The sequence below is a fragment of the Mauremys mutica genome, chromosome 3, assembly GCF_020497125.1.
Source record: "Mauremys mutica isolate MM-2020 ecotype Southern chromosome 3, ASM2049712v1, whole genome shotgun sequence".
Taxonomy (NCBI): Eukaryota; Metazoa; Chordata; order Testudines; family Geoemydidae; genus Mauremys; species Mauremys mutica.
The window spans coordinates 144,210,721-144,235,552 of record NC_059074.1 but is presented as its reverse complement, the minus strand read 5'-3'; the positions used below and the strand labels follow the sequence as shown (position 1 = coordinate 144,235,552).

General features: G+C 43.1%; 1 protein-coding gene across 2 annotated transcripts in view; it reads right to left on the bottom strand.

Moving 5' to 3' along the window:
* Window positions 1-23,477, bottom strand: part of CRIM1 (cysteine rich transmembrane BMP regulator 1) — a 320,862-nt gene extending 297,385 nt beyond the window's left edge. The window contains exon 1 of one of the 2 annotated variants that reach the window (XM_045011826.1): window positions 22,789-23,477. In XM_045011826.1, the coding sequence (XP_044867761.1) occupies window positions 22,789-23,125 (337 nt within the window). In that variant the 5' untranslated portion in view covers window positions 23,126-23,477. The remainder of the gene's footprint in view (window positions 1-22,788) is intronic. The other variant, XM_045011827.1, reaches the window with a different exon arrangement.
* Window positions 23,478-24,832: the final 1,355 nt, after the last annotated feature.

Here is a 24,832-nt window from a genome sequence, read left to right as displayed (position 1 = left end):
GAAGATTAAAGTTCCATCCAGTTACTGAATTTCACATGGCTATGGTGTAAGATATCATTATTAACTAAATATGTAGCTAGGGATAATTAAATGTCTTTCCTGAATACTATAATGATCAACAGGTTTCAGAGTGGAAGCCGTGTTAGTCTGTATCAACAAAAAGAATGACGAGTACTTATGGCACCTTAGAGACTAACAAATTTATTTGAGCATAAGCTTTTATGCATCCGACGAAGTGGGTTTTAGCCCACAAAAGCTTATGCTCAAATTTGTTAGTCTCTAAGGTGCCACAAGTACTCCTTGTTCTTTTTAGAATGATCAACATGTACCATAAAGCACAAATGTCGCAGAAACCCCCACCCCCCCCAAGAGAATTACACAACAGGCTTAGTGCACTATGCACAATTGTTGCACAGGGAGTGGGAGATTTAACAAAAATAAAAAATAAAATCACATTGGTCATTGCCACATGTAGGACACTGGACTAGAGGAGACAATGTTTGATCCAGCCTGGCAAATCCCCTGATGCTATGAAACAGTCTAAAGTCATTAACAATCAAATCCTACTAATGACATCATGAAAGGATTCATGAAAAATCTTCTTTTACCAATTCACCTAAAGAGCAAAACAAAATACATTAACATCCTTTGCACTGGTGCTGCAAAGCAGTTTCCTATAAAAGTTGAAGATAAGTTTTAAAGATCACAGCAAACTGTGGTTGCTTTAAAAACCATGAGACTAGGCGGCAGGACAAGAAAGTGCAAGGGAGTTTCAAACATCATGGAGAATAAAACACTTTTGTCCCTTGAAGAGATTACTCACCAGTAAACTCTTGGTCAAGAGGTACTTCTGGACTAACTGGATGTTACAGCATGATGATAAAAGTCAAAGGGCAGTGTCTGGTGAAAGTGTGCACTGAATTCTAGATTACTTCTTCGCATATCTCCACCAGAGGAACAAGTCTAATGTATACCACTGATGGTGTTGCTGTGGCTATTTAAACCAGGAGGTGCTGGTTTCCTAGCGAAGATGTAACATTGTATTCGGTAGGAAAAAAAAGTGTCTGTATCACAGGGACAGATACCTGTGGAAACACATTACCAAACTGCCTGCTTTAATTTCTAAAGGGCTTGGTCTTTTCCAGATATGAATGGAGTTCTCTTTTCACATCTATGGTATGGAGACATGTTTCCCCAGAACGTGAAAGGTCTCAGGAAGAACAGAGGGAAATGCATTGGACAAAGCTGAGGCCACTTTAGGCATGAAGCTGGGATGAGACATCTCTGGTCACTCTTTGCAGACCACAGTACAAAAGGTGGCATGGTCATCAACGTATTAAACTCACTTGCCCTCTTAGTAGATGTAATCACTTTGAGGAAGTCTGTTTTGATCAACAAATGCTCTAGAAAGGCTTAAATGAGATGGTTCATAAGGAGGGTTTATTAGCTTTGTTAGGACAAGATTTAGCTTCAATTATAGTGGGGGCTGGAGGAAGGGGAAGACATTTACCATGTTGTTGAGGAACCTGGTGACTATAGGGTGAGAAGGCATACTCATTGTAAGAATAGCTGCTCATTAGGTTTGTTCTTAAAAAGGTAGACTTTTAAGGAAGCCATCCCTAAACCCCAAAATTTAAGGTGCAGATGGTACTCCAGGACTGCAGTGATCCCAGCCTAATATTGAGTTAGTCCTTTACTAGTATCAGAGGGGTAGCCGTGTTAGTCTGGATCTGTAAAAGCAAGTGGGTATTCACCCACGAAAGCTCATGCTGCAAAACGTCTGTTAGTCTATAAGGTGCCACAGGATTCTTTGTTCCTTTACTAGTGATTCAGATAGTGAACTACAGCCTTTTCTGTTTATTCTAGCTCAGGCTGGAACCTTTCCTGGATTGCAGAAGGATGACTTAGACTCTGAGGACTCTCTTCATGACCTACAGGCCTCTCTAGTGAAATGGGTCGTTTAAAAAAAAAAAAAGAGAGAGATGAGGGGGGAAGATGGCGATGTAGCCTGATGCAGAATTGAGTGGATTAGTGTCCATTGCAGATGGTGTCCAGAAATCAGAAGTAAACATGCATCTGTATGTTCTATAGGAGGAGAGAGAGTCAGAAAGGAGGGAATGAAGAGAGGATGACTGGAGATATGGTGCAAATTGGTATATGGCTCTCAACCGTACCCCCAAAATTGCTGCTTGGACTCATACTTTGAGGGATCCTACTTCTGTACTGCTGAGGATGTTTGCCAGCAGAAGGTTTAGAAGATGCCCATGAAACTGCATCCCTTGATGTTGTAAGGGAGACTGTAGAACACCGACAGAAGAGACTCATCTTCTTCAACTCAGAGGAAGTGAATTCCAGAGGGTGGGCAGTGGCCTAAATATTCTGCAGCGCCTTGTCACTAGGGAAGCCACTACTCTCTAATGGGAGGTTTGATTTTCCCCTAGGATTCCAGTGGTGTGTCAGTGCTAGATAAGGGATCACTGCCAAGGGAGGGCATGGTGCCTGGCTCAATGCTCTGTGTTAGAGATGATCGTGTGGCTTCCAAAAGCGTCTTCATGGAGCTCTGTATATAGAGTCACAAGCAGCTGGAGTGAGCCATGGCATGGCTCCAGACTTCAGAAGGATACCTAGTCAGGAAAGGAGTGCAATACCCAAAGGCTATTCCGAGGATGCTGCAAGCTCTTCTCCAAAGAAACTGAAGGCACTCCAGGATGGCTGTGGAGTGGAACCTGAAAGACAGTTACGGTGCAGAATCAGGTAGCAGAAGAGTCATGCAGCAGAGTGGCTAGCACCATTGATGGTGCTAGACCAGGAGTCAGCAACCTTTCAGAAGTGGTGTGCCAAGTCTTCATTTATTCACCCTAATTTAAAGTTTTGTGCGCTAGTAAACATTTGAACATTTTTTAAATCTATAAAATCGATAACTAAACTATTGTTGTATGTAAAGTAAGTAAGGTTTTTAAAATGTTTAAGAGGCTTCATTTAAAATTAAATTAAAATGCAGAGCCCCCTGGACTGGTGGCCAGAACCCAGGCAGTGTGAGTGCCCCTGAAAATCAGCTTGAGTGCCGCCTTCGGCATGTGTGCCATAGGTTGCCTACCCCTGTGCAAGACCCTCAACTCAGAACAAAGATCAAAGTGCTATCAGAACCTGAACAAGTGAGGTGTTTAAGCTGATCAATGCAGAGATCTCCACAGTCGTTCAGTGCTTGGAAAAAGTGACAGCAATGCCATCTTAAGGCCCTCAAAATATTCTGGAGTGGGGAGTAAGAAAGGAGACAGCTGGCACCTCTTGTACTGGGCCTGGGCTATTGAAGCTTTATGAAATGATGCTGGATGAATGATTCAGTCATAGTATGGGGTCAAGACGACCATGGTCTTGAGCCTGTGAGAGAATGCAGTGCTGAGGCCAAAGCGTATCTTGGGTCCTAATTAAGAGGATCTCAAGCAGAGGCTGGGCTGGTCTCAATACAGTCCACAAGCCATTTAAATATCAGGCTGCAGGCACTGAGAAGCCACATTAGCCTGAAACATCTCTCCCATAGTTTAAGGAGAGAAAGTGTGGCATACTGTATATTGGGTTACCGAGTGCCAACTACATAACTACCACCAAACATGGGCAGGTACGACCATCTCCACAAAAGTTATTTTCACACTACTGCTGGTCCTGGAAAGTAGGCAGTGTTCAGCCATTCACCAGTACTATATATAAACCCACTGAGCTATTCCCTCAGTTTATTTCCAAAAAATGCTTGAATTAAGGAGGACCGTACTCAGAAGAACCACTCAGACCAAGTACCTAAGACTTGATACATTATTGATGATTTTCTGAAAATTGGTACTTCATTCTCAGGGTTTATCTAGACCTGAAAGACACTTTGGATTGAAGTAGTGTATGAATTTAAAGCAGAACATCTATTCCAGAACAGTTCCATGTGGAGATGAACACTAGCTCCTAGAAGTACAGCCTCAGGAAAGATTTATATGATGGTGAAATATCTCTTTCCTGACTTCTTCACAATATAAAAACACTTAATGAAATACTTTATTGAACATCATTGTAGCATTTGTTCTAATTATAGTATAGGAAATGTCTGAATAATAAGAGTTAGATACACTTGTTTCTAGAGACAAAAAAGTATGCTTGTTTATTAGCAGCTAACCAGAAGCTCCATCTTTGTTTTAAAAAGGCACACATGCATGTAATGTACAAGTGATGAGAAAATAACTATGTGAGGGAAGAACATATTACTGCTGCTGAAAGGACAGTGAAATGTTACACAGTATGAAAATACTTAACTCAAGTTGGTGCACTAAGATTAAAGGAAAGCTTTACTTTACACTGACACTATCCTTCCTGCCCCTCCATTCCCCTCCTCCTGTCACCAAATCTCTTTTCCTGTACTTTGGTTTTCCTTTTTTAACCTGCATGCTATTTCAGTCAATCCTTCCTCCCACTGAATCTCTTTTTACATCCCAGCCTCTTTCCTTCTGGGACAACATCCTTGTGAACATAAACTACCAATACATACCCTGCATCACATTTTCCCCCACTCAACCTCTATCAAGCTAACAAAAGAAAAAAAATGTATGGGGGGGAAGAGGGGAAGGGTCCACTACAAATAAACGTCAAGGTTGAAAGATCGACCTTGCACCCTCCTTAATATACTTTATCTTTAGATAAAAGATGTGCAAGAGTTTCCAGTATATTGTTAAAATGTGAGCAAACACTGTAGCTGAAGCTGTACTTCTGAAATGGTCGCCTTCAAGTTGAATTTTAGGTGACTGAAGGTAGATTTCTGGGGGAGAGCAAGAGAAGAGAAGCAGCATGCAGGGAGTTGAAAAAGAGTAGTTCTGTGATTTGAACATGAAAAAAAATGTAGTTGTTTTTTAAATGAAGTCTTTTGACTTATTTTCTCATATGACCCCTCAGTTTCACAGCTGAAAGAACTAAGGGATGGAATAAGAAAGTTGCATAAAAATAGCCTTCACTGAGGAAACCTTCTCCTGTTCGATAGGAAGTAGATTTTTGAAGGCTCATAAATGTCAAATCAAAACTAAGTTTGAGACTGGCCATTAAATATTCCTAAACTTGCAAAGTGCAGCCTTAAGGAAAAACGTTGCTGCACATGAATGGAAAAAATACAGCTGTGCACTGGAATAGCCAATAGTTTGCTATGAATCACTGAAAACACTTGGGACTGACAGAAGGGATCCTGCAGAAGTTCTAAAAGTAAGTGGGTTGAAGGAATAGCTACTGCAGACAGCCCTTTGGTATCTGGCTGCAAAGGAGAACACCCTGGAAAGGAAAGTCAAATGGGGAGAGGTGTAGAATTTACTACCCACCTTTTAAGTAGATGCAGGACCAGCACCAAATATAGAGAAGTCACAAAATCATAGACTTTAAGGTCAGAAGGGACCATTACGATAGTCTAGTTTGACCTCCTGCACAACGCATGCCACAGAATCTCACCCACACACTCCTGTATCAAACCCCTAAGTTATGTCTGAGCTACTGAAGTCCTCAATTTGTGGTTTAAAGACTTCAAGGTGCAGAGAATCCTCCAGCAAGTGACCCGTGCCCCACACTGCAGAGGAAGGTGAAAAACCCCCAGGGCCTCTGCCATTTTGCCCTGGAGGAAAATTCCTTCCCTACACCAAATATGGCGATCAGCCCTCTGATTTAGTCCCATTAAGCTGTTTGAGTCTGGCTTCTACCTCGGATGTGGTAATATCTACCTCCATATCCTCATTCCCATTTGTCATCCTACCATTATCCTTAAGCTCCTCATTAAAGACTGAGGCAAAGTATTTGTTAGATATGTAGGGCTATTCATGAAGAAAGCTTGTGCCTCTACACTGGATGTAGTCCCCCAGCAGCACACCTCCACTGAAGTCATGAACCAGAGACTAGAGCTAGTCATCAATTTTTCAATAAAGTGTTTATTCAAAAATGTTGACTTGTTGAAACTTTCTGCAGGAAAGCATCTGGTTTTGAAAAAAAAAAAAAAAAAAGAAAAAAAGAAAGAGTCAGTCAGGTATGTTTCCCAGATCCAAGATGAAATTTCTGGCCAAAACCAGAGAGATCCATCCACCCTAGAATTGTCAAGAATGAAGTGGTTGAGGCACTCACCTGGTATGTTGGACCCCAGATTCAAGTCCCCGTTCTGCCTTGTTCGGAGCAGAGCCTTCAACCTTGGCCTCCCACATTTCCAGTTAGTGCACTAACCACTAGGCTAGAGTGTCATTTTTTTCCTGTTAGAGTTGTTTGGATTATTGGCTGTTTGGGGGAAGAGGTGGATGTCACAAAAATGTCAAGAGATCTATTTTATTAGAGTCCAAGCAATTTTTGGACACTTCAAAAGTGAGTCACGGAACAAACAAAAAAAAACCCACTGTTTTCCCACCCAACTACCAGGTACACACTTCGTTTCACACACATACACACACACACACACACACACACACACCCTACCTTTAGAAGAAGAGGGGAGAAGAGAATGGATTAGGAATGTGGGGAAAAGACGCAAACATCATTTAAATTAGCCCAACACATGCACATTGAAAAAGTACTCCTAATTCATTTCATTGTATTCTCTCAACATTATCCGTATCTTCATCTACCTTGATCATTCCTCTCAGTACTCTATTCCAGTGCCCAATTTTAGGTGATTAAAACTCTTTTCAGGTCAGATCCATCCCAGGGAATGAGCAACTGTATAAATTTAAAATATTTAGCCTTTTAAACGCCTGTCCTGAATTCTGGAATCCACCCAAAAGACACCTAAACAAAAAGCAAAACAGAAAAGACAGTATTTTCATAATCAGATGGAAATGTGAAAGATGCACTTCAGCAAACCAGTAAGATATTAATTCAGGAAATATATTTGGTCTTAAGACCAAATAACGTGCACTGAGTTGTCAATAATGGCAATTTTAAAAGTGCAAGAGAAACTGACATTTGAACAGGACAAACAGAACTCTTACCCTGGCTGGGCTTTTATCACTAATATCTGTCCGACAGTAAAATATCCAAGATTATTTTTCAATTTTGGCTAAGTTTTGTCTGCTATTGCAAAGCAGTATTAAAACAGTATTAATTTCTAAAAATACACAGTGATATATGTACATGTAACTGAAGTGTTTGTTATGCAGTAAGGCAGAAAAATCACACAGAAAGAACCAAAACATCTGAAGAATTGTACCAGTAGTCAGGTAAAGACTGACTACCTAGATGAGCACAAATTTCAGTTAAAGCCAGTGGATCCTCCTCATTTGAAATAAGTTGCGACAAAGGGAGGAATTGAATGAGTTGTCTTTTCCAGAGAGAAAGAGCCCGTGAGCCACCGTAGAGCAGGGAGCTCCAATACCAGCACAAACAGTTTAGGACAAATGTTTCAATATAACAGATTTCATTCAAGCAGCACTCAATGCCTGGTAGTGTTCCTTTAGGACAGTGTGATGAATTGGCTAAACAGCGACTGATAAGTAGAGTGTATGTTGGTGTATTTGCTGAGGCTCTTCTTTCTGCTCAGGAAAGTGATGGGCTGCCAAAAGCAGAAGATTCTGTAGCAGTTCAAAGAAGTGGATCAAAAGGCAGGGTTATCTGGACTCCTGAAAGGAGAATGGCATTTGATGAGTTGAGGAACTGCACTGAAACCCACCAAGTGTTAGGGCCAACAGAACTGAACTAAAGCACTAAAGCAGTAGTTGCCTCAGCTGGGGTGCACAGGGCACGTGCTACCAGGGGCTGAGTCAAATAAGGGCCAGTAACACCGCACTGCAGAGGCCCCATGAAAGATTACAATTTGTTGCTTGCAGCATTGTTGTAGTTGTGTGGGTCCTAGGATATTAGAGAAGCAAGGTGGGTGAAGCAATATTTTTTATTGGCCCAACTTCTCTTGGTGAAATATCCAAGCTTACACAGAGCTCTTCACACTGGGGAAATTAAGTGGTAGTGTCACAGCTAAATACAAGGTGGAACAGATTGTTTAGCAGAGTTCTCTTACTCAAAGACAAACTCTTCCCTAGAATTATTACCTAGGTCCCACCTCTTCACATCTATAAAAGAGCACCAGATGCCAGTTGGGGTATGTCTACACAGAATTTTGGAGATGATGGAAGCAAGCCTCACACATTGGGTGAGCAGACTCTGGCAAAAAGAGCAGCGTAAACAGCACTTCAAAGTTGCAGCTTGGTTGGAGCTCAGGCTCTGAAGTCTGCCAAGTCTGTTGATCTGAGCTGGGAGGCTCACTCCCAGTCTCCAAAATACTGTGTAAATATAGCCTCATTCTTTCCTTTTCATTCACTTAAAGAGCAGCAGTCTAGGAATGTCTTATGACAACCCAGAAGAGCTTACTCATGCATCCTATTCTAGCATGGCCTGCTTCCAGGTCCTGTCGGCTTGCGCTGCCTCCTCAGGGACACCTGCAGTCACCCTCAACAGGGGCCAGGGATGAGGTTAAACCACAATCATACTACGTACAGCTACCCACCCATGGCTAAGGACTCTCTGCTGGAAGCCCCTACCTCACAAATATGTCAGACTGTGCCTGAGAGACCTCCTTTCTGCTGGGTCTTGTCACTGGGCAATTACATCCATCACCCCGGGGGTGTGGCACGGGCATGATAGCCCTGCGGTTAAGTCAATATGGCTGTCCTCAGCCTCAGGGCTACGTGGCCCACTGACTGGCATCAATAGGACTCCACCGTCTGCAGGGAAGTTCAACCTAATGGCCAGAGTCAATACGACTTCCCTCGGCTGCAGAGAAGCACAGCCCGGTAGCCAGAGTCAACAGGAGGGTTTTTGGTGGCCCACCAGGATAGGGGGACCCAGGCCCTCCCTGCTCCACTAAGTCCCAGGGCCCTGGTAGTGGCAAATGGCTTTGCCACCAAGTCAGCAGGGAATCTGCCCACAACACGCCAACTGCTGCAGGGACACTGGCTAGTCCCTCCCTGGGCTACTTCCTACTGTAACTCCTGCAGTTGAAGCTGGGGTGTCTTCAGAGTCTTTGGGCTCCTCAGGTGGAAACGGCAATCTCCCTGGGGGTTCTGCAGGTACTAGGCACTTGCCTAGGCCCCGGCATTCTCCTGCTCCAGCGGTCCAGGATCCTGGCTGTTCCTCGGATGGAGCCAGCAAGGTACGTCCATCCTCCTGGGCAGTCAGCCCAGACTGAAGTAGGCTGCTCCCTTTTATACTGCAGCTGGAACATGCCCAGCAGGATCGAGGGGTCGTGGCTTCCTCTCCTAAGGGTACGTCCATACTACCCGCCCGGATCGGCGGGTAGCGATCGACTTCTCGGAGTTCGACATATCGCGTCTCATCTAGATGCAATATATCGAACTCCGAACGCGCTCCCATCGACTCCGGAACTCCACCACCGCGAACGCCGGTGGTGGAATCGATGGGGGAGACGCGGACTTTGATCCCGCGCCGTCAGGACGGGTAAGTAGTTCGAACCAAGGTAGTTGAGTTCAGCTACGCTACTCGCGTAGCTGAACTTGTGTACCTTAGTTCGAACCCCCCCCAGTGTAGACCAGGCCTAAGAGTGCTGCCTTAAACCCTTCTGCCCTAGTTCGACTCCCCACAGAAGTCAACACTAGTACTGTCCTCAAGCGTCTGACAGATCTATGCAAAGCCAAGCCTATTAGCCCTTATATATTGCAACTCATGATTTTATTGGGGAGGGGTTTTTGTTATTCCTTAATGACTCCAGGAGTTGTGGCTTTACGTGATAACCTCCACTTGCTTATTTTTTTAAATAAAGTCTCTAATCCTCATGGTTTCAGAGAAAAGCTTGGAAATGTGACCCCTGAAAGCTCAAAAGCCAGAGTTAGATTAAGAGACCAAAATTATTTTTGTTTATAGCTCCTGATTTAACCCAATTTTATTTTTGAATATGTGGGGTTGGCAGCACTACATTACGCCAGTCCTTCATTGGACAGTCCAAATAAGAGAACCTTCTCCAGTGTTCCATTATGCAAATGAGTCCCTGCACTTGTACTAGAGGGGAGCATGGAATGCACATCGAGTGGAATTTCAACTGTCCTAATAATTTTTCTTGCTTATTCCAACTCCAGGAAAATTGATGTGTGAGGAGACAAAACTATAAGAGGGAGCGGAGCCTTTCCAGCAGTTTTCCAAGCCAGGCTCAAACTCTAAATCCACTTACAAATTAGAAAGAAATCTCAGAATCAATCCTCTAAGAGGTCTAGAGGAATTTTTTGTTACAAGTTGGTAACTTTTTCTAAACAATTTGAATCTGCTCAGGTTGGATAAAAATCAAATTTTTTGTCAGATTTTTTGATAAAATGCTTTTTGAGGACAAAACCTATCTAAAAAGGTAGTTTAAATTAAGATACATTATAGTTCAAAGATACCTCATCATGGAATAGGGATTATAAATTCTATAGTAAGAGACAATATATCCATGTAATGTTTAAGAAAAGTTTTGTAAATGAGTTCCAATAGTTCATGGATTAGGGACCCAATTTTATGGGGTTCCAGGGGCTTCTGCATAGATTATTTAGGTTAATCTTTCTATCTACTGAATGGGACTCAGTGCTCAGTCTAGAAGATACCACCAGAGATGCTTAGTTTTGCAGTTCTCAAACTGTGGATTTGTGTCTCCAGAAATAACACTTGTTAACAGCAACAAATCTTTTTAAATAAATACACAGAAGTGAGAAATAACACACCTCAACCCTATTGTCCCTCTGCAAATTTGTGTACACAGTCAATCCCTTACCTCTCTCTAAAAGTGCAAAGTTTCAAAAAGTTCAATGAATAGAAGATTGTTGGGAGCAGAATAGATCTGGACAAGGAGAAGAAGTCTGGAGATAAATGTGAGAAGGGAGGGACAGGCAGTAGAAACAAAAGTGAAACTATTTGAGCAGCATATTCCAGAGTCTTGAGGTCTTTTTGAGTGTAGTTTTCATTGATTTGAGATCTACCATACCATTTTCTCACTAGAAGGGAAAACCTATAATGACAGCAGGCTGTAAGAGAGACCCAGTATGTGTTTCATCTATCTCTGAGTTGTGAAGAATATGTATTAAGGTTATAACAACCAAGAAGAATGCACTTTTACATAGAAATCCATGATTAAATCAAGTCTTCTTGACTAGTGATTTAAATTATGGCTTAAATCAATTTGATTTAAATCAAATCCACCCTGAATCTGCTAAATTCAAAAATGGTGGTTACCAAATTGAATTTTCAAGTTTAGACCTCACACTTGCAAATAAATATAGCTTTTACACACAAACACACACACAGAGCTTGGTAACAACCGTATTTGGATTCAGAACACTCTGGGCTTGTTAACTTTTAAGATAACTAACAAAACAAATGCCTCTTACTGTTAACTTTTCTGAAAATCCAACTAGTCTATTACGGTTAACAGTGTACATTACACATGACACTCAAGCACAAAGACACCCACATACAAAAACTTAACACATATTAAGTTTGCAGTGAAATGAAAGTTGATCTACTTTAGCAGTCTCCTACACGCTTCCTGCCAGGTTTGTCACCAAAAATGTTGCTGTCTAGTATTTTGCCTAAGAATAGCAACAGGAGAAGGTCACAGCACCACAGATTTACTGCTTAAGAAAACAGAATATTCAATACTGTTAATGAAGTTCACATTCTGGATCTTCAGGCAACTTTCATCCTGAATTATTGTTGCAAATTGACTAAGTACTCAAGTTGGTCTATGAGAGCGATATTGAGTATGTTGAAATACTCAAATGAAGTCCTCAAAGAAAGGAGGGGGATGTACTTTGTACTGGGTAACAGATTTTATTTGTTCTTTTACAGAAACTATAGGTTTGCATGCCCAGGTAGGGGAAGAATATGCATGCCCTATACTGAAAGTCTCTTTGGGCCCAAACCTTTCAGAAGGGTCATACAACAGTTCCTCCTTGTGAAAAGCATATGTATTCTTCTATGAATGAAGTCATCTACAGTAGAACCTCAAAGTTACAAACACCAGAGCTATGAACTGACAGTCAACCACACACCTCATTTGGAACCAGAAGTACACAATCAGGCAGCAGCAGAGGAAAATAAAAAGGAAACAGTACAGTACTGTATTAAACTACTAAAGGAAAGCAGCATTTTTCTTCTGCATAGTAAAGTACCAAAGCTGTAGTAAGTCAATGTTCCGCTGTAAACTTTTGAAACAACCATAACATTTTGCTCAGAATTATAAACATTTCCGTTACAAACAACCTCCATTCCAGAGGTGTTTATAACTCTGAGGTTTTACTGTACATGGCTTCTTTACTGCCTGGGGCAAACTCACTTAAAAAAAAAAAAGTACTTTTTCCATTGAAACCTCCTTCTACCATCCACTTAATGCCACTTGGGAACTTGTCTTGAAGACCATTCATTATGCAGAGAAACATGCAGGTAAAACAAGCTAATGAACTATCATTGCTTGTAGAAGATATGAGTCCGTCATACTGTGCAAGTATGTAATGCCTTCCCTTCTGTGCTCATTCACAAAGGATTCCAGCTATAGGACTTTGTTATTTATATCACTTTTGGAGTTTAAGAGTAAAATAAAGTATGCCTTCAGAAGGGTGTAAAATTTAAAATAAAAAACATAAAATACATCTTAGACAATCCACACAAAACACATTCTAGACAAATTCACTAAGTAGTGTGCAGACTGTAGGCCAAGAGGTCAAATTAAGTCAGAGACAGTTTGTTTGTGCCAACCCAACCCCAGGGCTTGGCTACACTTACAAATTTGCAGCGCTGCAGCAGGTTGTGAAAAAAACACACCCTCTCCAGCACTGCAAATTGCGGTGCTGCAAAGCGCCAGTGTGGTCAAAGCCCCAGCGCTGGGAGCGCGGCTCCCAGCGCTGTCCGTTATTCCTCACAGGGAGGTGGAGTACGGACAGCGCTGGGAGAGCTTTCTCCCAGCGCTGGCGCTTTGACTACCCTTAGCGCTTCAAAGCGCTGCCGCGGCAGCACTTTGAAGTGTAAGTGTAGCCAAAGCCCCAGACTAACAGTAAGGCAGATGCCAGCTTTGCTGACTTCTATCTACAGAATAGAGAACATTTCACATTATCCTGTGTGGTTAATAAACCTATGCCTGGATGACCCCACTTTTTGAACATAGTCTATCAGATTCCTTCAGAGGTATCTATGAGAAATAGCAGGTTTACGAGCTTTTCTGCTAATTTGATAGGGTGGGCAAAGTCAAGGATATTTCACTTGTTCTAGGGATGAGTGATCTAGCAGAAAGGCCTGCCAAACTTAATTTTACCCATCAAGTTAGAGATACACACTGTGGAATGTATAAATAAAAAGAAGAGCCACTATCTCTATATTTGAGCTTGCCATATCCCAAGCTTAACATTTCAGAAGGAGGGGGGGTCAAGTTTTAGGGGAATCTCAGAGGCTTGATAAGCCAGTACTCTTCCTGAAAGCTGCTCTGTGTTCCTCCCTCCCCCTCCCCTCTCTCTCTTGTAAGTAAAGCTTAAAACTCTAGCCCCTATGGCCATGAACAACATTCAAATTTGTGAACTATGGGGTATGTCTACATTAGAAACACTAAAGCAGCACATTCCTTCTGTCACTGCAGTTAAGGAGTTCTGCGGCTGCTGTAGTAAATCCACGTCTCTGAAAGGCGATAGCTAGGCCGATAGAAGAATTCTATCGACCTAGTGCTGCCTACACTGGGGCTTAGGTTGGCTTAACTGCATCTCTTAGAGGCTGTGAATTTTTCCACACCAGAGCAACGTAACAGTTGACCTACATAGGCCAATCCCAAGTTTAAATTTACCCAGTGATGCCTGTTGGAGACTGACTACATGAAACAATACCTCTGACGGAGATGTAAAGCTGTCTTATTTATCTCAATGGGTGAAAAACCTCAAAACCTAGTAACTATTTAAGGGCTTATTCTGGAATAAGAGTGCCCACACAGTGAGCTATTCCAGTATAATTATACTGGATTAAATTCACTCAGTTTATACCAGTATAAAGCTTTCCTGTTTACATAAGCCTTAAAGCCAGGTTTATACTATACATTACCTCCTTGGCATAGTGTCAATTAGGAATGAAAAAGTGTGCGCAGACAGCTTATATGACCAAAAGATTGCTTCTGCTGATATAGCTTATGTCATTCGCGGAGATGGGTTAACTACACTAGCAAAATAACTCATTTTGCCAGTATAAACTGCATCTCCACTACAGCGCTTTGTAGAGTAGACTACCATTAACTGTTGAAATTAGTTATTTCATAGCTGATCAACATACCCAAGAAAGAAGAGGGCTAGTCACACAATTTTCACAAGCTAGTGTGAGTAGTGTTTCATGGCACCTCAAGAGGCAGAACTAGGGAAAAATACCACTACTCAATGTCCTATTTGACCCTGTGTAAAGAGAATAGTTTGAAAATATTCAAAGTACAAAAACTTTAAAAAGTCAACCAAGTGTTTTAACTGATTTTGTTCATACTTAAGTTCTTTAGCTTCAGGTAGAGAACAAGAATGAAAGCCTTCAGTACAAATTTGAGTTAAGAACCTAAAAAACAAAAAGTAAAAAAGGTGGTGCTGGTGGGAGGTAAGAATGGAATACCCAACCTAAAGTTAAAATTAACAATGCTGTACAACTAGGTAAGAGGTCTTTGGACTACAGTAATGAGCTAGATATATCAACTTCATATGGTGCCACGCAAGTTAAATGCTATTGCAGCTACAGAAGCAAAGTGCCACACACCAATTACCAATGCAACCACATTGGACAAGCTGAAGAGGATTTAAAGAAGAACAAATGTTACTGAATATGGAGAAATACAGAAGCAACTAAACAAATTTGGCTATTTGCTTAGTCTGGAGTTATTTGCACAGATTCTTACTAATGGATAATTTTAGACAGATGAGGCAGGAGTAAGATTTAGCAAGAAAGTTCTGGCTAAATATCAGCAAAAAAAAAAAGTTTCCTGACATATGGGTAATTAGAGGGACTTATCTCCAAAAGCAAGTACTGAAATCCTAATTCCTACAGATGGGTCGAGTACTGTTTAAAAAAAAAAAAATAGTATCACTGCACAGAGCATGAGTTAGATGGCCTGCCTTCTCCCACTCAGCTTTCTTTAATTTGGGAGGAGTGGAAATTTTGCACATTTATGGTAATTTCTAGACTGATTCAAAACACACACACCAAAAACAAAAAAAACAAACATGTTCATGACAACATGAAAGAACTGTGAGGGTTCTGCCACAGCAGTAGTTTGTCACCATATCTGAACTCTTTAAAAAAAAAAGTGACCTAATCTGGTGCACATTTTTGAGTATGTCCTGAACTCAGCTACCTAACACCATAAGATCAAGAGTAAAATTTTCAATAGCCATTTCCCAAGAGAATTTCAGAGGCAAGTCATATTTGACAGTGGGACTTTGGCTTCTAAATAACTGAGAAGCTTTTGTAACCATTTTATCTGAAAACTATATAGCACTTGGCCCAAATAGACACCAGAAGATAGAGCAATGCCACAAGCAAGGATTAAACAGGGAGGAGAAACAAGGATATTCACATTTGCTGTAAAATAGCTCTCTCCTCAAGAGAAACCCACTAGAAGTTATAGAAACAAGTTTTACATTTGTGAAGATGATTCCACTTATCCTTCTTCCTACAAGCAGCACCTACACCATATGCGGAGTAATGGAATCTTTAAAGCTTTAAGAGATGCACATTTTATAGCTCTTTAGATAAAATTCCCTCAACATTAAAATTGTAACACTAATAATGCTGATGAAAACCTGTAAAAGCTGTCCCCAGAAGCATCACTGCCTTCATTTCAGATGCGAAAATGGACACAAACTCTGTTTTAGTCTAGCAAAACATAATAAAAAAAACCACAGTTTAATCCTGTCTTCAGTCTTACTCAGTGGTGAGTCACAGACTTTGTGGCAGCAATCTACACAATTTAATTTCCTTTATCAATTTTAGATTTGCTGTATCTCAATTTTGCTACTGTATTCTTGTACAATCCTTCTTGTATTTTGAGAAAGGTAAATCAAGTGCATTTATTTATCCTCTGCTACACCAGAAGTTTGATACATTTCTGTCATGTCTTCTTTCTAAACTAAGTAGTTTCAATATTTCTTCATATGAAACTTTTATAGAAAGATCATAGGTTTCCTGCTGCTCAGTCAAGTTACAGTTCCCCCCAAGAGCCAAACTGACAAACATGACTGAAGACTAGGCAGTAATTCTTAGCCTCTAGATAGACGTAATTAAATTCTGTAGGAGGTACAGGACACCACCCCACATGGTGATGCATGTACCAGATTTGTACAAAGTCTTCCTCAAAAGAAAAAACCAATATAACCTAATGTAAATACTAACATGTTGTATTTATACATGTATTACACAGTTGCCTAGGTGAAGATTTATCTCCTAACCCCAACAGACCACTACTTCATGTAGCTAGTTTCGTACAAGACAAGTTTGAAACAAGCTACAGATAGTAAAAAAGCTAGAGAGCTGAGTATAGAGAAAGCTTTTGACAAGTTAAAATGAACAACATATCAGGCTGAAGTGTTCAGCATATGTGATTCAAAGATCATTAATACAGATTAGTGGACACAAAATTGATATGGTGAAGTAGTCTCCATTTGTCATTTCTGCTCCAGTACCTTTATTATCTAAGCAAAATTACCCTGGCTACCAAAAGGCAAGGTATGCTTGGGCATATTCTTATGAAAGACTAGAAGATATAAGTGAAGTTTTATCATAACAAATAACTTGGTTATTTCAAGTCCACATCAGCAACAAGTTAATACTATCACAGAAAAACCACGAAAGAAATTGCAAATCTACAGATAAATTATTGTATATACTCGATCATAAGCTGGTTCATTTATAAGCTGACCCCCCAAGACGGATAAGTAAAAATGGCAAATTTTTTATGACCCATTCATAAGCCAACCTATAATTCGGGGGTCGGCAAACTTTGGCTCCCAGCCCATCAGGATAAGCCGCTGGTGGGTGGAGAGGGTTTGCAGGCATGGAGGTAAATCTAAGTAAATGAAAGTGTCCTGGCCCGCCAGCAGCTTACCCTGATGGGCTGGGACAGCAACTGGTGGGGAAATGTTGGGGGGGAGAGAAGCTGAGGGTCAGGGCAGTAACCCCAATGACCACCCCCCACATGACCCCACCCCTAACCTGGGACCTCCTCACATGACCCCCTCCCCCTGTAACTCCTCCCCACCCCTAGCCCAGGACCCCCACACTCTCCCCATCCCATCCCTTCCAACCTTAGTTGGGGCAAGCCAGAGGAGGATGTTTCTGGCCCGGCCAGAGCTGCTCCAGCAGGCCAGGCAGCGCGGACACAGCCTGCCAGCCCCGGAGCTGCAGTTGCTTCCGAGCTGGGGGGAGAGCAGCGTGGCCAGAAGACGAGAGACGCTGGCCCTCCCTCTTCCCTTCTGGCTCTGCTGACTGTGCTACCTCTCTTTGCCCCCACTGTTGGGGGGGGGGAGGAGAAGAGCTGTGTCCCACCTCTCCCCCCCCCATACCCATTCATAAGTCAACCCCCTTCTCTGATGCTTCCCTTTTATTACTAAAAAAATTCCACTTGTGAATGAGTATATATGGTACTTATTTAGTATGCTGCTGCCGCCATGTAAGTTTCCACCCATTTACTTTAAGACACTTTCTGCAAAGTGATCAAAACCTCTCTCTAGGATGGAGAACAGTGGGAGTTAAGACAAAGTTTAAAAGATTCTAAGTTTGTAAGAAAAAAAAAGTATCTACAAGCCAAAAAGGTAAAAAAAGTGTGTGTTGGGGCTGGGGTGGGGGGAAGGAGGAGAGATGGCCTGACCACTGATAAGCAAGAGTAATGAAAGTAGTCCAGCTCCCTCATCCCTAACTCCAAACTCCATTCACAGCAAAAGACTCCTGCCATAGAGCTGTCCCTAAACAGAATGGAGGACTCTAAGCACCTCTGGTTAACAAAACAACTTGATAAGTCTAACCGAATATCCAGCCAGTGAATGTAGTCCTTATGAAAGGAGAGGGGATGACAGCCATAGGGAGTCAGAATATGCACACCCACTAAAGTTCAGTAATGGCAACAGTTCAAGCTTCCCATGAGTTCTCACTTGGAATAGTAGGAATCAACCATGCTTAAAAACCCACACACACCACACCCCAAACTCTTATCCACCAGCTACTATTAAGTTTGTGGTGTTCATACACCTCCATTAGGAGCTAAATGGAGAAAAATTATTTCATGTCAAACATTTTCAAGTTCTTCAAATTAAAAAAAATGCTTTACAATTCTGAAGTCAGAAAACAAAGGCTACATTTTAAAGCTCAGGTGTTTTAAATCTGGGCACCTAGTTTTACATTTAGGCAGCTAAATGAAGGAGTACCCTTACATTTAGAGGTCTAGGGTACCCACAACTTCCAGTTAAGTCAGTGGGAGTTTCAGGTGTTCATCTCTGGAGAGCAAACCACTCGATAATTAAGTGCTTAAACATATGTTTGGGGTAGCTGGCGTTAGACTTTTTCTTTGACCTGGCTTTCTCTAATACATGCATAACACGTGCATATGTAAAAAATCCCCACCAAAACAGACACTCCATTGCACACATTTCTACCACTGGGGAGAAGCGTGAACAACATGTGACAGATGCTAATCATATCATTTAATGGAAAGCATTCAGATACTACAGTGATGAGTACAGTATAATAATCTGAGCAAAACACCTGAGTTTGAGTTGACCAAAATTTCCTAAGATCACTTTCAAACAAACAATCTACACAGATTTCTAACACTAAACAAAAATCAGAGTATGAGAAGTCTGTTTCCCCAAAGTAAATGCACTAAATGGAAAACATAATTAATGCATCAATTACATTAGAGACATTTGCTATACACAAGTAGCTTAATCAAAATAGACAATTGCTCGTTCCTTTACATATTACAAAATGTTTCCAATAATTGTTCTCACTAAGCTATCAAGTTAATCTTAAGGCATCAAAAGGAAGAGTTACAATAAGACTTTTCACTGGTGATCCTTTTTTTCCTTTTTTAGTCTGCAGAGTCTATAGTGATTGATCAAATTCATATTTTAATTGGGTCCAATTAACCTCTCAAGAAACAGTAATTTCTCAGCATTTTAAAATATTAATATGTTGATATCTTAATACACAAGAAAACTACACACCAAGATATACAAATCTCTTGTGTATGTGCTAAAAGGCCATAAACAGGCTCATGTTATCATTACAGAGGCTGCAAAGAATTGCTCTCCATAAGACATGATTGTGAAAGATTAAATTTAGATACCTACTCCCTTCCTGAAATAAATACAGAATTCTAATTTTCTCCCCTAGGTTTTGCTTTCATTAGGAAAAAATAGCATTAGCTAACATGCATTAACCTCAACCTAAAAAGTGTGAAAACTACAAACCATTTTTGTTGGGTTTTTTTTAATTAAAATCAGCAAAAAAGTGGTACCTTGAGGTAGCACAGGTTATTTTCACACCATGCTGATGTATTGGTTCAGCACAAATTCATACAGAAGAATCCACTTCCTAAAGTACCAATGCTACTGGTAGCATCATACTTCAGGATTAAAAGCAAGTTCTGAATATAAATTCCTCCATTGGAAGAGACACCACAAAACTACTTTGTTCCACCAAAAGTGCAGATCACGTTGATTTTGCTTTTTTGAGAAAATAACATCAACTGAAGTAGCTGTAATTGCAGCAGGTATAACTTACATCAGTCTCTGAAGACAACTGTAGGATCCTGAAAACATGAGAAAGTTTTTCTATGTCAGAAAGGGTCTATGTCAGCTTTGTCTCAGCTAAGCCATTTATGAAACCACAAAAATAAAAAATTTCTACACTTATAGTTGTAACCAGTAGGGGTCATTTCAGTGTAAAAATTGCAATGAAAGGAAGAGAGACAAAAAAAAAGTAAAAGATATCAGTTTCTTTTCACATACACTGTAGTTATATACATTGTTTCCTTATCTAGTCAATTTCACTTTTATTCAAGCATATCTGTTATAGAAGAACTGCAAACACTGCAACAGACATGACATATAGTAATAATTTATCCTGTTAACACTATAAGTAGTCTCTTCTTCACAGGCTAAAAGCTAGCAGTAAGATAGACAACCTACCCTGTCATACTTCTACCTGCAAGTTATATATCTAAACTGTCTGATTAGTTCAAAATAAGTCCTTTTATTGGTTTAGAGATAGAAATTTTAATGTTTTCCCACCCCAAAACAAAAAAAGTAGGCCAGTTACATACCAGTTTCATAGCTTAAGACAAGGCAATTACAGGTAGAACTTTACATAAAGCAATATTTATCCTAGCAATATCTTCTAGATTTGATAAGTTTAAGCAGTTGCTTCTTTCATTTGAGAATAATAGTTCCTAAATTATCTCGATGATTGCTACAGGAACAACTGGAACTAGTTTCCAGTCACAGATTTAAAAATGGTATGAAGCATGTTGGCAAGATTATATTTCAGAGAGTATATGGTATGTTACTAGTTGAAATCATGCAAAGTTCATATTGCATCACTTCAAAAAGAATGAAATATTCCTAAACTGCCAGAGAAGTCCACATTGTGATACACCAAGAGAGCTGGCTTGTCAAGACATTTAATGACTGTAGGCTTTCATTATTCCACTCTCCAGATCAAGCTATGCTTATACTTGGAACATGCAAGAAGAGGAACCATTATCCAACTGAAAAATATTTTAATCATGATAACTTTCTATATACTTATAATATTCTGTATATGTATATTTGTTTTAAATCAATTTGTTTCTATGTATGTGGGAAAGACAGACCAATGCAACACAGAATGAATCAAGCAAGCCTCTTGAAAAATTAGTTCAGAACTATTTATTAAAATACTCAACCCAATTCTGCTCTCTTCACTTCAGCTATGCCCATGGAACCCCACTGAATGAATCCTGAGGGAATAATGTTATACTATTTGTTTCTGTATATGCACGACACACCAACTTCTCTCATTTTTATGTTGTGGTTTATTAACTTATGGATAATATCAGTTATAAACTAGTACTTGATACTAAAATGATACATTTACCAGCAAAGATCATATTTAGAAGGCTGTCAGAATGGCAGTTTTATTTTAATGGGTTTTGTTGTGTTGTTTTCAAACAGTTTTTGGACGAGTGCCTCCTCCTTAAAAGATATTTCCGAACTCCTTACTGCCCTCTAGCCCTAAAAGCCAAGAACACCCTCTCCTTTTACTTTCCAGAATTGTCCGGTCTGTCTTTAAAAAACCCACCAAATAAAGTTATGCATTTTCCACACTGAACTATTTCTAATCTCTTAACATCACGATGTATTTTACTTTCTTACATTTTAAAGTTTCCCTTCCTCAGCAACCTGACAAATGACAGACTCCAGTACTCCTCCCTGCCAAGTAAAGGTAAGCAAGTAAGCTACAGGGGGAAATATTCCTGCATTTCCTATATCTAGTCATTTTCGCCACATACGAAGCAGGCAAAGTGAGATTGGCGGGTTGGAGAAGAGCTGCTGCCGCCGCACGGATTTTTCCCTTGTAGGAAAAAGACGCATTTCATCACAGCAGCCCGGGGGTGGGGGTGTTAAGTGACAGGAACAGGAAGGAGAAGTTTGCCATAGACGATCAGTCTTTGTATTTCCTTCCACAGAAGGAATCCGGAATAAGCATCACGTGTATTATTGATCTCTGTTTATTGCATGAGGGCAGATTGCCAGGCTGTTGTTTCAAGCGCTTTAAATCTTATCAAGAAATTTGGCAGGGACATCAGTAGTTGGCCGAATTGATACTAGTTAACATGATCTACGAATGAAAAGGGATTCGAGACTGCACCAGTTTTGGAATTTATAACAAACTACTTCAAACTACCAAACTTAAGTCAACGTTTCAAAACATGCGTTTTTCTCAGCAGCAGCAACATTCAGTTAAATTCAGTTAAATCCGAAACTCAGCGTGAAGGCAAAAAAGTTAGTTGCTACCACAACACGATTACTACTGGTCTAATTTTCCTCTCCCGGTTGCGAGAAGCAGACAGTCTCACGTAAGAAACGGCATGGCTAGCAGCAGCAGAACCATTACTAATGTCGAAGAAAGCAACAAGGTAACAGAAAGAGAAAGCCTAGGCTACTACTCGATACCAAACGCTGCCAGGAGGAAACAGGTCAGTGCCCCACCAAAACAACTAGTGACATCCTCATTCAAATTTAAACAATCGCAATTGATTTGTAGACAAACGCGGGAGAGGGAATAAGCGTAATAACTCCCCAGAGCTGCAAATAAATACAAAAGAGAGCACCTGCCCGTGATCAGTGGACAGGTTGGGAAATCATCACGTGTTGCTCCCTTTCCAACTGCACGGAGATTTAATTGGGAGGGGGAAGGGAAGAGGGGCAGAAAAACCCAGGCAGACTCCATCAAGAACAAGGTCCCACCAGCCAGCCTTACCCGCCCGCCCCGACGACACCTCGCAGATAAGACATGCTACGATTCAAAGCAATTCGCATTTAATCCCCCTCCCGCAGCTCTCACAGACTCTGCACTGGACGGGTTGGGGGGAAACAATCCAGTCACAAGGCGACGGGACCCCTTTGCCCAGCCCTTTAGCTGGCGAACGAGAGGGGGCCGCAGCGACTCTCGCGCTGCAGGCAAAGGAGCTTAAAACTTCGCGGAGAGGGAAGCGGGGAGGCACCGGGCAGGGCGGGGGCAGCCCTGACACGAGCAGGGACGGGGCCGCGCTGCTGTTACCTTCACAGACGCCCACTTCGTACTCGGTGATGGAGTCCCCGTTGAGCGGGGGGCGGATGACACAGCGCAGCCCGCGGTCGCAGGCTCCGTGCAGCCCGTAGACGCCCCCGCAGCTCTCGTTGCGCTGCCGGGCGCACATGAAACAGCAGCCGCAGATGCCCAGCACGATGCTGCCGGGGCAGCTCTTGGGCTCCTCGCACTTGGACTCGTCGCAGGGGAGGCAGACGAGCGCCCGGGTCCCGGACTCGCCCAGCAGCACCAGGAGCAGCCACCCCGCCCCCAGGTGCCAGCCGCCGCCCGGGCGCCTCCTCCCCGCCAAGACCGCTGCCAGGTACATCCCGGCCGCCGACGCCGCCCGGCCCGGCCCGGGGGAGCCGCGCAGAAGCCCCCGCACTAGGTCACGGATCCCAGAGTCCGGCCCGAACCAGCCCAGCGTCGGCTCCTGTCCGCCGCCCCCGCCTCCGGCCCCCGGAGAAAAGTTTCCTCTCTGCGGCGCCAGCCAAACTTCTGCTCCAAGCGGCGGCGGCTCCGCCCGCGCCCCTCCGGGAGGCAGCGTCCGCCCGTCGGTCCCTCGCCTGCCCCCTGCGGGCTCCGCGGCTCCCGCTGCCCCACCGGCTCCTCGCTCGCTGAGCTCCGTGCGGGGCGCGCTGGGAGGCGGCGGCGGGTCCTGGCGGAGTGAGGGCGGCGCTTGGCTCTACCCCGCTCGCTGCCCGAGCTCGGACTCCAGCCTCCGGCTGCCTGCGACTCTCCCAGCTCCGCACGCGACCCCGCCCCGTTCCCCATTGGGCGGCGATCGCGATCGCCCCGCCCCGCCTTTCCGTCCGCCCAGCTCATTGGCTAACTGACTCCGCTCCGCCCCCTCCTCCTCAGCCCCAGCTCGTGGAGCTAGAGGCTCCGCGGCAGCCGCCTGGGCCCCACCGCGGCGACCGTCTCCCTCCGCCCCTTCCTCGCCCGGGCGGAGGCGGAGCGACGCGAGGCCGGGGAGGGGCGGGCCGATCCGTGTCGCCGTGCGGGCCGGAGCTCCGTGCGCCTGGGGCCCCGCCCGGGCCCAGAAGGCAGCAGCCCGGAGTCGGGACAGGCGGCGCCTCGCGACCGGGCGGAGCTGAGGGAGCCTCCCCCTCCTCCCTGGGGTACAGGACCCGGGACAAGACTCTTCCCCCCCCGCCCCCTCCTCAGTGGTTCTCCTCAGCCAGGGCCACGGAGCCCCGAGCGAGGGGGTATTACCGGGCTCCCAGCAACGCACCGGGGAGCGGCTGCTGCCCGCGGGACTGAGGCGGAGGTGCCCGGCGCGCCGGCGGCTGTACTGCGATTGAAGCTTTTCCGGCTCCTTACAGGGATGAGCGTGGTATAAACATCTGGCGAGCTGGGAAGTGTCGCCGCCCTGGCCCTGCCCGTAACAGCGCTGACAACGCCTCGCCAAAAGGGTTGGGTGCTCTCCCAAGCTCGCTTCTTCCTCCCTCCCCGCCGCCGCCCAGGGAAAAGCCTCCATTGTTCCCATCCGTTTAAGACCCTGAGCTTTTCACTTCCACTTACAAACAACACGAGAAACCCAGCGCTTACAGCTTGTGTGTAAAGTGTAGCGCGTAAAAATGTAGACCCCGGGCATATTATCGGTCTCCACTGGAGCAAAAATATTAAGCTTTCCTACCTATCAGTAAATCTCCCTGTCAAACTGCTGCCCTTCCCTGACTGAAAACAGAAGAGCATTCCTCAAAAGAAACACGGGGATATGTAATAATTAAGCGGGAGAGCGAGCATGTGGGAGCTAGGGACTCATTGAATTAATTAGCTGAACTACATCCCAGTGGAGAAACAGAGAACAGTGAGTAATAGAGGTGGGAATTACAAATAAATAAATAGTTTGCTTTGCTCTCAGTAAAGTGGAGGGAAAGTAGCCAGCTAACTGACAAGCCAGGAAACCCTCTAGTCAGAAGGCCAGCAGCTGTTTAGACTGTATGCCTAGTAGGTTGCAGAGTGCTAAAGGTACAAGATGAGTACAGTGTATATGAAGCTATGCATGCCAACCTGAGGAAGGGGGAAAAAT